A 13855-nucleotide genomic window follows, 5' to 3' on the forward strand; every position below is an offset into this window, starting at 1 on the left:
ATCTCCATTGGGTTCAGGTCCGGTGACTGTGGAGGCCAGGTCATCTGCCGCAGCACTCCATCACTCTCCTTCTTGGTCAAATAGCCCTTACACAGCCTGGAGGTGTGTTTGGGGTCATTGTCCTGTTGAAAAATAAATGATGGTCCAACTAAACGCAAACCGGATGGGATGGCATGTCGCTGCAGGATGCTGTGGTAGCCATGCTGGTTCAGTGTGCCTTCAATTTTGAATAAATCCCCAACAGTGTCACCAGCAAAACACCCCCACACCATCACACCTCCTCCTCCATGCTTCACAGTGGGAAGCAGGCATGTGGAATCCATCCGTTCACCTTTTCTGCGTCTCACAAAGACACGGCGGTTGGAACCAAAGATCTCAAATTTGGACTCATCAGACCAAAGCACAGATTTCCACTGGTCTAATGTCCATTCCTTGTGTTTTTGGCCCAAACAAATCTCTTCTGCTTGTTGCCTCTCCTTAGCAGTGGTTTCCTAGCAGCTATTTGACCATGAAGGCCTGATTCGCGCAGTCTCCTCTTAACAGTTGTTCTAGAGATGGGTCTGCTGCTAGAACTCTGTGTGGCATTCATCTGGTCTCTGATCTGAGCTGCTGTTAACTTGCGATTTCTGAGGCTGGTGACTCGGATGAACTTATCCTCAGAAGCAGAGGTGACTCTTGGTCTTCCTTTCCTGGGTCGGTCCTCATGTGTGCCAGTTTCGTTGTAGCGCTTGATGGTTTTTGCGACTCCACTTGGGGACACATTTAAAGTTTTTGCAATTTTCCGGACTGACTGACCTTCATTTCTTAAAGTAATGATGGCCACTTGTTTTTCTTTAGTTAGCTGATTGGTTCTTGCCATAATATGAATTTTAACAGTTGTCCAATAGGGCTGTCGGCTGTGTATTAACCTGACTTCTGCACAACACAACTGATGGTCCCAACCCCATTGATAAAGCAAGAAATTCCACTAATTAACCCTGATAAGGCACACCTGTGAAGTGGAAACCATTTCAGGTGACTACCTCTTGAAGCTCATGGAGAGAATGCCAAGAGTGTGCAAAGCAGTAATCAGAGCAAAGGGTGGCTATTTTGAAGAAACTAGAATATAAAACATGTTTTCAGTTATTTCACCTTTTTTTGTTAAGTACATAACTCCACATGTGTTCATTCATAGTTTTGATGCCTTCAGTGAGAATCTACAATGTAAATAGTCATGAAAATAAAGAAAACGCATTGAATGAGAAGGTGTGTCCAAACTTTTGGCCTGTACTGTATGTTGAAGTCTCCACCCATTATCACTTGATCTGAAGTGTAGGTTATTTTCCAATCATTCACAAGTTTACCTAGTTCTGCAAACATGTCCCTGTCCGCAGCTTTATTATTCTAACCATAAATACACACTAAAATGTAACATTTGTCATTTATCTCTACTACTACCATTAACCAATGACGTTATGTATCTGTTTGATTGTCAATTATCATGCCTGGAAACCTGTTAAATAATACCATTACTCCAGCTGAATGAGAAGTTCCATGTGCAAAAAAAAAAAAAGCAGAATCGCCCCACTGACCTTTCCAAAACTTTTCGTCAGTCATAACAGAATGAGTCTCTTGTAAGAAAACACATTTTGATTTTTGTTCCTTGCAAAATAAAAAGATTGCTTTTCACTTAACACTGTTTTTAACCCCCTAACATTCAAAGATAAAAAAGAAATAGACATAATTTATAATGTAACTGTTTTCAATATGTCTTTAACTTGCTTCTAATGCAGGAATGAAATATGTTGCCCTTAGAACATAACCATACCAACTTATTGGGCTTTAAATTTTGTCTTATGAAGTATTATCAGTTTAAATTCTCATCAAATATACTTGTAATGAAACCATGTATATTTTGACAAAGTGCTTGAATATTACCTTGCTGAAAATATCAGTTATGGGTCAGTTCTGTGTCCTTCAATGAGTGCGTAGCCTCCTTTGAGAAAGGCTCTTTTTTAGGGCTGCAGCTATCGAATATTTTGGCAATCGATTATTCTGTTGAATATTCCATTGATTAGTCGAGTAATCAGATAAAACATACTTTTGCTTAATTAAAGCCCAATTACAGGCCTGGAATTAAGTAATTTTAGGGCAAGGCCACTTTGGCCTTTGATAAATACAAATTCATTGGGGCACCAAGGCCAAAACCAATGGCACCATAACAATATGTGCTACGTATCTTTAATTTTATAATTATTCATATGTCTCTATGTATATTTTTACATAAATCCCCAATATTTTATTTGACTTTAAAAAAATCCCCTTCCTTCATTTAATTAGACAATATTTATTGTATTATATGTATTAATTCTCTACAGGATCTTGTATGTTCTTTAATGTGTGTTCAATTTATTAAAAGAAAAAAAACAAAACAACGTTTTGGTGAACCCTGCAGCAAAGTGAGCCCTCTTCCTCAGAGAGGATCTTTGCCTCCCAGTTTGTTCCTGGCAGCAGAGCAGGGTGAACCGTTTTTCTTCTTAGAGGATCTTTGTCCCATGAGAGCAGGTCTCTGTGTCCGCAGTGTAAACAACTTTAGCTGGCGATTTGACAGTCACTAGAAGCACATTATGACCCTTTTGTAAAAGTTTCTGTGCGGTACCTGTGTTGTACCAGAGCTAACGTTAGCAGCTAAGCACTGAGAGGCTTTCTGGTATATGTGTGTGTGTGTCTGGGGAGTGTCAGTATGTTAACTTGTTAGCCGTAGCCTTGCTGTTTGTCATGTTAATGTTATCGTCGGCAGCCCTGAATAGCTTGTAAAGCTTTAGTATAGTTAGATAACACATTTGTTATCGGCCCATGTGTTTACTGCTACAGAAAATTAATAAATCTTCGGTTTATTTGCACAACGTCGCCTCTCTGACGTCTTATCACGCTTGCTAACGCCAAGTTAACTTTACCAGCAGATCTGTATGAGGCACAAACTGACAAACGAACAAAACAGGGCATACAACACTGGCCGTATGGGTAGGAGCAGCGAGACGTGACCCAGCAAGCAATAGTCGTGATTTAAACGTATTGGCTATATTTAGCTCTGATTTAGTCTAGCTACATGTAACCCAAATCTAGCCGATTTAATTTTGAAATTGATTAAATGTAATTTTCGCCATTGCAGATGGCGTGTGGTATGATATTCAATCACATATGGAGAGTCAACAGTAATTAAAATATGTTTATCTCCATTTTTTTGGACATGGTCTCTACATAGCCATATAATTGATGACGTCTACACTTTGGCTATGGTTAGACGTCTACCAAATTTTCACTGACAGCCCAAATTCAGCCGTGATTTAGCCTAGACGTCTGGGGCCTGTTGTTTAAAACCTAGATAAGGGATTAAGCCGGGATATGTTGGTTATCCTGGCTTAACTTAGCGTTGATTCAGTTGTTCAAAAGCAGAGGCACATATGTTGCCATGGATATTTATTCTGTGCACTTCGCCTGGTCCCGACCAGGCTAACAACCAGGCTTAGTTTAGCCTGGTGCCTTATCTGTCCAGTCAGCTGTGTTCTATGGTCATTTCATGTTCTTATGTACGTATTTGCCTCATTTTGAACAAAATACATTGAGACGCCATTTACACGTTGCCGGCTAGTTTCATAAACGGACATTTCACCGCATGCCAAACCTGTAGGTGGCAGTGTAACGAGAAGCTCAAGCCTTCCATGTATCCATTGTCACCATAGCAACATAGGTCGCACTTTTTACACAGGCGCAAGTTCCGGCGCATACTGTGACGTGGGCTGCCTATAACTCCGTTTATCTCTGTTTATCTCAGTTTACATGCAAACATGCAACCAGAGTTTCCAAAATCTCCACTCTGGCTGGAGTTTTTAGAAAGACTCGTTTTCAGAGTGTAAACGAGGGGCACAAACAAAGGAAGATGTCTCCGTTTATCAAAATCATCGTGTACATGTAAACGGCCTCTGAGCCTACAATAAAAACAAAACATTTAACATTTAAAACATTATTTTTGTCATAGCCCAAACATACTTTGACATTCAGATTCAGAATACTTTTTATTAATTCCCGGGGGGAAATTGTTTTTGTTCCAGTGCTCCGTGCAAAGTAGAAATAGAAATACAGCATGAATGGAAACAAGAGATAAAGATGACGATATAAATAAAATACTAATGAAATGGTTGTAGCGTTATAAATGAAATAAGAATGAGTAATTATATTGTTTGTTTTGTTTTTATAAATAGCCAAATGAGTCCGATCATCAGAGGGAGGAGTTGTACAGTTTAATGGCCACAGGTAAGAATGACTTCCTGTGGCGCTCAGTGGTGCATTTAGGAGCAATCAGTCTCTGGCTGAAGGTGCTCCTCTGTTCGACCAGAGCGTTGTGGAGAGGGTGACAGCCATGCTGAAGCCATGCACATATCTTTACTAATAAAAAAGGATTAATTGTTGGAATAAACATACAAGTAGGTGTATTTGGCATTAACACAATTAATGGTTATTAGGTGTCATAACTGTGTGACCTTCCCAAATTATATTCCCAGTTAACTGGACCAATAACTCCAGTGTACTTTACATCAATGAATGAAAACATGAAGATGAAACCACAATGTTCTTCAACCTCATTTTATTTAAATGAAAAATACTGTAATCAGTCAGTGTCTGCTTTGAGCTGTGGAGAGAAAGAGAAATGATATTGATTAATACACTGCATCACAGTCATGCTTACAGTGTGCATTAAAGTCACTTACTTCTTTCTGTAGTTTCTTAATTTCCAAGTCCAGTTTCCTTCAGGTCTTTCTTTTAATTTGTCAATTTGTCTTACACTGCAAGACAATCCAAAGTCAGACAGTCCACATAACACCAATGGTTGATTAATGAATGAATAAAATGATTGATTCCATGTACAGTATACTGGAATAGTATACTGTACATGGAATCAATGTACAGTATACTATTACAGTATACTGGAATAGTGTACCTTGTATGAAGAGGGCAGTTCCTCCTCCATCATCGGCCTGCCTCAGTTCTGATCCAGGGCGAGCTCTTCCGCTGGTGTGAAATCAGCAGTTGGTTCCCGAGTAGTATTATATCCACTGCTCACCTTTTAAGGTGAAGTGTACAACTGTTAATTTGTGGAAGGAACTTTAATTGTAATTATGACAGATTCATTTGCGCAGCAAGTTTTTAGATTACTTACGCATTCAGTCGGTCCGCAATTGTTTGCCACGCCCTCTCTCTCTGCTTTATTATAGCTGCAGTGTTTCCTTTCTTCGTGATTATATGTTTTACCTCTTCATAAGTGTCTATGATGAGACGCTGCTCACTGGGTGAGAAGTATGCGGCACGTGCCCTCTCCATTGCTGCATCGGTTAATCTGTGATCGATCTCGGGGTCTATTTAAGAAAGCCGTGGACGCGCACTCACCTGAATAAGTTACACCTGGCTTGACAAAGCCACGCCTCCTCAGCCTGGCTTGGTTTTCGAACAACCAATTAAGCCAGGATGGACTCAGGGGAATTTGTCCAGCCTCGCTTTTCCACTTATCCTGGATTGGTTAATTCTACTTTTGAACAACAGGCCCCAGGTTTTCATGTAGAAGGCTATTAGATGTTTTTTAAACCAAAAAATGCTTGCTGGGGAGCTTTAAATTTAATTAGACGAGGCTTCGAGGCACAGAAAATTCCTCTATCATTTTTTTGTAATGGAGGTAGTCGAGTTACTCGAGGAATCGTTGCAGCCCTACTCTTTTCCCATTTCTTCTGGCTTCTTGCATCTTGGGCCACAGCTTAGCTGGGGCTTTGTTTTGTTCATTTGTTTTGTTTATTTGCACAGTGAAAAAGAAAAACAAGCAAACAAAACCGAGAGAATACAGCAAGCAGATTGTGCAGGTGAGATTTAAAAAACCCCGAGAGGCTTATAGAGGAAATCTCACCACATCAGCATTAAGAACATATATTAATAAGTCCATAGCAAAAAATAGACAAACAAATATAAAAACATGGAATCAAAAAGCAAAGACAACAACAAATAGAATTGTGAGTGAGAGCATAAGCGTGTGTGTGTGTGTGTGTGTGTGTGTGTGTGTGTGTGTGTGAATGAGTCCGTGTGTATGCGTGCTCAAGCGAGCATGGGAGTGTGCGACTGTATACGCATGTGCCAAAGCACACTTGTATACAGACAAATCAGTCAGATCCTTACAGTGGATAGAGGATGGTCAATTATAGTTAAATGTGATCAGTTTGAAGAGTTTGGTTCATCAGACAGGACTGTAGCCTATATTTGAAACTCTTGAGTGAGGTAGACTGAGATGCAATTTGAATATGACTGTTCCAAAGCTGAGCCCCTCTATATCTGATGGAGAACTGACAAAGCCTACGAAACATTGGAAGATGTAAACATTTGGCATGTTTCGTATTATACTTATGAACATCACTGTTAGTCTGGAAAAATTCTTTACAAGGCATGGAAAATGAAGAATACGGATGCAAGATTTTGTATATTAATATACAGGTTTGATATACATTTATTTTAAAAATTGATAAAATATTAAGCTGATTGAAGAGAGGGGCTGAGTGTTCTACCCTACTGCTGAAAGTGGCAATTCTGCAGAACTTCTTTTGTAAACTATAAAGCTTATGAAGGTGAATGGGATAGGTAGCTCCCCAAATAACATTGCAATATATAAGATACGGATAGATTAAACTATAATAGAGGATTAATAAACACTTTTGATGAACCAAACCTTGAATTCTGCCAATGATACCAGCAGACCTTTTATTGCAAACTGATTAAATATGAGTCTTGCAGCTTAGAGTTTCATCAATTATGACTCCAAGGAAACTTGTGAATGAAACCTGGGTAATTGAGTTGTTTCCAATGGAAAGACAAGAGTTAGATCTAGAGTATTTTTTGTTTTTTGAAGTAAATACAATAAAATTAGATTTGTTAACATTTAAAGAATTTGTTTAATATAAACCATGTGGAAATTCTTTCTAAATCAGTGTTGGATTTGGCCATCAGTACAGAAAAATTAGAATGTGAGACAAATAAATTGGTATCATCAGCAAAAAGTACAGGAAACATGGAGGATAATGCTGCAGCCAGATCATTAATGTAAATGAGGAATAGGAGTGGTCCTAAAATAGATCCCTGTGGGACCCCACAGGTTATAGTTGCCCTATCAGATGTCGATCCATTAATGTTTACAAACTGTTGTCGATTATGAATATAATTGTAAAACCATGTGTAAGTAATTCCAGTAAAACCATAATGTAACAATTTTTGAAGTAAAATATCATGATTAACCATGTCAAAAGCTTTGGATAAATCAAGAAATACTCCCAAAGCATATTCATGATCCTCCTTTGAAAAGTCCTCCTTGAACTGAATGTTCATCTCTTTGCAGACTCTCGCCTCTCTTGATTTTTTTTTTTTCCCATATCTCATCTTGAATAGTTGGCATTGCGAACTGTATGATTATTGGTCTGGGCATTTTGTTGGTAGTGGCATCATTCTTTTTTCCCAAGTGATGTACTGTGTCCACTAATGGTGCAACGGATCATCTTTGATCCGTAATCCGTGCGGATCCCTCTCCACGGTTAAGCACATACGTGATCTCATATGTGCATGCAGATGTGGGATATGTGCGGACAAATTATGATAAATGATCATCATGATGATTCATTTTATTTCTGTGCCTGATGTACACAGCACATACAGGAACACACTTGTTATTCCTCATACTTCTTCTTCTTCGTCTTCGTCTTCGTCTTCCTTCTGCCAGATTTCGGTGCATAACTTGTGCCACAGCTTTGAGTGCACATAGGGTCTTCATAAAACATATAGATTCAAGATTCAAAGTGTTTATTGTCATATGCACAGTAAGGACACGCGTTTCCTTGCAGAATGAAATTCATTTTTTTCTGTCACCAATTAATGCTAAACAATATAAATCTGAAGTACAAAATAGATCAAAACAGGATCATTCACATTAATCATAATATCAATTCTGGGATACCCTGAAACGCATTGTATTCTTAGATAGTTATTGTACCATGCGGTGCGAAAAAAAAGTTAATAACTTAAAAATTATGGCAAAAAAGTAGTTTCTTGCAACCCTAGAATTAAGATAAAAATATTCACAAACGAAAAAACACTTCTGGTTGCTGATAAGTAGTGTTTAACTTTTGATTTGAACACTGAAAATTAAAACCCTCGGCGCGCACTGCAGCACAAGCAGACAGATGCGCGACTCAGAGCAGCATGTGTCACTGACACCAGACTCAGAGCGCAGCGGACCGGTGGAAAATGTCACCATCAGCATATTATTTTACATCAGAAAAATCTATTTTATCATTATGTTGAGTCACATTGTTGAAAGAATTTAGTCATTTGTGTTCAAGCAGGATAATAGCAGGTCTCCATTCATTGCACGTCAGGCTTTCTATTTCCTTGTCGGAGATGTTTTCTTTTTTAATTACATGATAGCTATTCTCCCTTAACTCACCAGTAAAGAATAAGTTTGTCTATTGCAAATAACCCGTGGCAATAATAATATCCCTGTTCTCTGATTTACTGTGAAACTTTTGTAGGCAATTCATGCAACAATCAGACCAGATAACTTCTTTACTCGGCCTAATGGGGCCGGCCTTCAGTGTTGCTTTCAAGGTCCCCCAAAAAAAAACGGGAGAAAAAAAGGCTGAATATTCAAAAAAAAAAAATTTCACAATCTAATCCCATGCCATCGAACAAAGCTTCGAAGCTCGAATTTTTTGAGTCAGCCCTACCAGCATTAAAGGGGCAAAAAGCGAAATCACTGCACTGCCTGTAGACCGGCTTGTAAACAAGGGGCTGGAGATCAACACAGAGAGGATGTGTGACGTCATGCTATACTCTAGATGAAATTACACCTCCTAGTTCTTCACATAGCGATTTTTTTAAATTCCTTCAATCTAGAAATGAGGAATTTCCGCTTATTGCCCCTTTAAGAGTCACATTGTCTTTCTGAATAAGTGCTGCACAGTGGATCTGATTTATGACAAATGGTTTATGTGGGTTATGAAAAGTAGCTGATAAAATATTTAAAGAAAATGAGAAAAGACTTTGGTGTGGCGGTTAGCCTGTACAATCACGGGGGAGACATGAGCACAAGTCAAGAATCTCAGGTCCAACCCAAAACCACTAAACCACTAAATTATGGAGAGAAGTATCAGTGAGAGTCACATTGATAAGTAGTATTGGTATCAATTCCTATCAAAAAGTCAAAACCTAAATAAAAACTATTCTGTAAGTTATTTATCATAACATTTGTTGGTGGTAATGCATTAGTCAGACATTGTGGGTTATGTTTGGCAGACATGCTTTAAATGTTATTTATGGTTTTAGTTGACTCGCTGCACCGTGACAACTCATTAACTCTTTTTCTGTTTGTTGCTATAGGAACAGAGAGGAAGAGAGGAACTCATACGTCACCACCGTGACAAGTCCTTCACAACATCTGGATCTTTAAAAATTCATCAAAGAGTTCAAACTGGAGAGAAACCATACAGCTGTGACCAATGTGAGAAAACATTTTTGCGCTGCAGTGCCCTCAAAGCCCATCAACGCATTCACATTGAAGGGGAACTGTCCATTTTTTTCCAAAGTGGGAAGGATTTCACAGAGTCAGGGAGCTCAAAAAAACAAGACATTGACACAGCAGAGAAACTGTTTAGCTGTGATCAATGTGAGAAAGCTTTCACCACTCTACGTGGCTTAAAAAGTCACCACCGTGTTCACACTGCAGAGAAGTGGCACTGCCGTGACCAATGTAGGAAAACGTTTTCGCAACGCATGTCCCTTGACACTCACCAAAGAATTCACACAGGAGAGAAAATGTACAGCTGTGATCAATGTGGCAAAGCTTTCACACGATCAGGTCACTTGACAGCCCATCAACGCAGTCACACAGGAGAGAAACCATACGGGTGCGACCAATGTGGGAAAAAGTTTACTCAAATCAGAACCTTAATATCTCATAAATATATTCACACCGGAGAGAAACCATACAGGTGTGATCAATGTGGCAAAGCCTTTCCACAGTTAGGGGCCTTAAAAACCCACCAACGCATTCACACCGGAGAGAAACCCTACAGCTGTGATCAATGTGGCAAAGCCTTTCCACAGTTAGGGGCCTTAAAAACCCACCAACGCATTCACACCGGAGAGAAACCCTACAGCTGTGATCAATGTGGCAAAGCCTTTGTACAGTCAGCAACCTTAAAAAGCCACCAACGTATTCACACAGGAGAGAAACCGTACAGCTGTGATCAATGTGGCAAAGCCTTTGCACTGTCATGGGCCTTAAAAAGCCACCAACGTATTCACACAGGAGAGAAACCGTACTGGTGTGACCAGTGTGGAAGATTATTTGCCTGGTGCACTCAATTGAGAACCCACCAATGCCGGCATGCAGGAGAGAACCCGTACAGCTGTGACTAGTGTGAGAAAGCTTTTATTGAACGGTATGACCTAAAAATCCATCAACGTGCTCACACCAGAGAGAACCCATCCTGATGTGACCAATGTTGGTAGTGACATTTGTAGTGTAATGTACTTTTACTGTAGTGTTTATACTGTTCCTTTAAGTTGACCTTTAAAGATACGTGTCGAAGCATTGTACTTTGTGCACTGACAAGTCATACACTGGTTTATTATTTCATGTATTCCTATGACACACACATACACTCATTGAACACTTAAACATTGTGGTGGAGAAGTACCTAGAATTAATTGTGCATCATTTCTTAAAAATAGCACATGGATGGGCTCAGAAACACTGATGGAAAGTTAGGGTAATTCCAACTTGTCCTGATATGACTCTGGTAAGAGGAGGCGGGCCTAGACTGCCCAGGAAACTATTACGAGCGCAAGTAGATAGGCTGGCTTTGAGGGAAGAACGGCGAAGCTGTGACACCGTTATGTTCAGCCCAAGTGGGTAGGGTTAAAGAAAAAAGGTGACTCAGCAGAAATCTTCACAATAAAAGCGAGTGCACAGACAAAGAAATTCCAGTCTTGCTCCGGAGCTTGACTCATTGAGTTGATGTGTGCTGATGCCTGCGTGCACATTAAACTCAGTTGCATCTGATTCCACGTGTCTCCAGTGATTTTTGACCTCTGAGTATTCAAGTTTTGATATTTAATAGAAAACAAAGGAAGTTTGTTCGAGAAGAAGGGAATGAGGTCGCGAGCTTTCTGGCCCAGCTCCAGACCTTAAATTTATGTTTCTACACATTAAAGCCCACAAATGTGTTTACCCTGCATTGTTTTGGACATTTTCAGGGCCAGGCAAACATCTTCCTACTGCTTCCTCCCCATGCCCTGATAGCTGTGTTGATATCGTACTTTTGTCTTTGATTATTTTTATCTGTTTTTTTATTTCAACTGTAACCCTATGTTGGACCACCAGATTCCTCCCTGTAGGACTGCCATGTGTGAGAGCTGATGTAGAGGCAGATAATGTATTGTTCTATATCAAATGTGAAAATAATGTCAGTTTCAAAAGGTCTTAGAAACAGTTGACCAGATGTCAGATTTCGCAATAGGAAGGACTCCTTATAAGAAGTTGTTTTTGAATACTGTCGAGTTGTTGTACTTTGGAGTTACTAGGAAGGACTCCTTTTAGGAATTGTTTTTGAAATATTGAGTAATTCTTGTATGATCATTTCCAGGAAATCAAACGTGGCAGAACGGTTAGGTCCCAGACCCAGGCACGTCTGCACATGGACGCACACACACACGCACACGCATGCACACAAACAAACAGACGCTCACTCACTCACTCAGATAGTATAAAGGTTTTTGGAAGTTGTATGAGCGGGGCTGTTTCTGCTGTGTCCACTGTTTTCTACGACCTGTATTGTTGAGTTGTACTTTGCAATTAAAGTAATTCCGCTAGCTGTAACTTTTCTCTGTGGTTCTCCGAGTCTCTTCATTTCAGTGTTTGCTGAAGTTGAGCAATTTCCGTACACTGACCACAAACTTTTCAAAATCAACCATGCAACTGTCCGGGGCAATGTTGCTGCTCACAATGCACCCGACCCTGAAGCGTATCTCTGCGACTGGTGAGCCCACAGGATGGTGACTCCATGTTGATCTTTGGGACTGTGCCCCACCGAGCCCCATGAGTCAAGTCCATGTAGATATATACAGGCTGATTGACCAAATAAGCATTTGAAAACTGATATTGATGCCTCTTACCATGGCTGTGATCAAAGTATTTGCATCAGCCTGAGACCTCTATCACAGACAGGCTCTGCAGTCTCAGACGCTGACTCAACATGCTGAATGAAATGTTTAGTGACTTGACTGATTTTTGGTCCCGTGTGCAGCTTCCCTCTCTAGCCTGCTTCCGAAAGGGGGTTCTGTTTGTGTTGTCATGGCGAGGTGCTCCAGGTCTGATCCATCAGGGTCTGTTGACTCACTGTTAGTCTGACCCCTCCCCTTGGACCACTTTGCCTCTCAAGACCCAACCAGGAGCAACGGCTGGGACACCACACTTGAACACAGTCTCCATCAGACTCTGTGAAAATCTGCAGCACATCCACTCTGTAGTTTATTCAGCCCGTCAGCAGAAAGAAGAAAGAAGTGATACAACGACACTGGTTATCTCCACTCAGTCTCAGGGTTCTGAAGCTTCAGGCTCTAACTTCATGTTTCAGTGTGTATGTAGAAAACTGAGTAACAACATAGGAAAGGATGACTCGCACACAGAACAAATACAGATTTAGACTCAAGTCTGGATTTTTAGAAATCTCAGTTGCAGGGCTGCACAGACTGAAGACGTGTGTAAATGTTTCAGACCAAGTTGGACTTCAAAGATTCTGCACTGAGGAAAGTCCAACAACAGCAGTAAACAGGAAGCTGCTGCTGACATTGGGTGAAAGTGAAACCAAGAAGACGCTGCTGGGTCTGCAGAGAACACAATAGCAGCAGAGATGCAAAGAGTACATGCACTAGATGTGTTCAGGACAACAGAATGTTGTTTGCAAAGACAGTTTGTCTCTTGAAATACAAAGTGGTACGATGAAGACTGGAGGAACTGTTTACTTTTTTTGTATTGATCCTGTTGACGCTAGGATCGATCTTCAAAATGAAAATGTAGTATCAAGAGAATGTTTCTGGGATCGATCCGCCCACTCCTACTGGCAACTGATTTGAATTATGGAGAAATGTAAAAAACAGCAAACTTGTTTCAGCCGTAACACGGTGATCCGACATGTCTGATGTTTCTGCTGTGATTATTTTATGTTCTTTGTTGCTCTCATCTTTGATAAACTGAATCTACAGACACAGAAGTGTCTGGACTGTTGTGGACAGGGCCGCAGCAGAACAGATTTTGGCCACCTGAAAAACTCAGTATCAGTGTAAGTGTCTGAATATTTGCTCATCTTTACCTCACACACTCACTAAATGAGGCAGCAACTCTGTGCTCTGCTACATAAAATGAATCTGGTGACTTTGATTTAACAGCTTCAGATATCCATTGGAAAAGACTGTCTGACCGCAAGGTAAAGATTCAAGATTGAAGATAAATTTTATTGTTCCACAAAGTTTGCCTGAGTGTCAGACTGTAGCTCCCAGAACCTTCAGTCTGACACTGCCTCCATTGAAGGCGATTTACAAGGGGGAGGGAATTTGATTTTTCCCTAACCAATCAGTAGAGATCAACGACTCACCCAGAATATGACGTCATTAGTATCCATGCCTCAGGGGTGCCGAAAACAAGCGAGTATTGCCCGTTTAAAATGTCTCCGTCGTCGTGCACGCCCAGCTGCGTCGCCATTAAGTCCAGTTTAGCAGCTTCCTTAATTTGGTT

General features: G+C 40.3%; 1 protein-coding gene across 1 annotated transcript in view; it reads left to right on the plus strand.

The window, feature by feature from the left end:
* LOC125883754 (zinc finger protein OZF-like) overlaps window positions 1-11927 on the plus strand; it is a 61805-nt gene extending 49878 nt beyond the window's left edge. Inside the window, exon 2 of the mRNA XM_049568289.1 lies at window positions 9439-11927. Within this exon, the coding sequence (XP_049424246.1) occupies window positions 9439-10479 (1041 nt within the window). The 3' untranslated portion in view covers window positions 10480-11927. The remainder of the gene's footprint in view (window positions 1-9438) is intronic.
* The last annotated feature ends 1928 nt before the right edge of the window (window positions 11928-13855 follow it).

Source organism: Epinephelus fuscoguttatus, linkage group LG23 (genome assembly GCF_011397635.1).
Source record: "Epinephelus fuscoguttatus linkage group LG23, E.fuscoguttatus.final_Chr_v1".
NCBI classification, from domain to species: Eukaryota; Metazoa; Chordata; class Actinopteri; order Perciformes; family Serranidae; genus Epinephelus; species Epinephelus fuscoguttatus.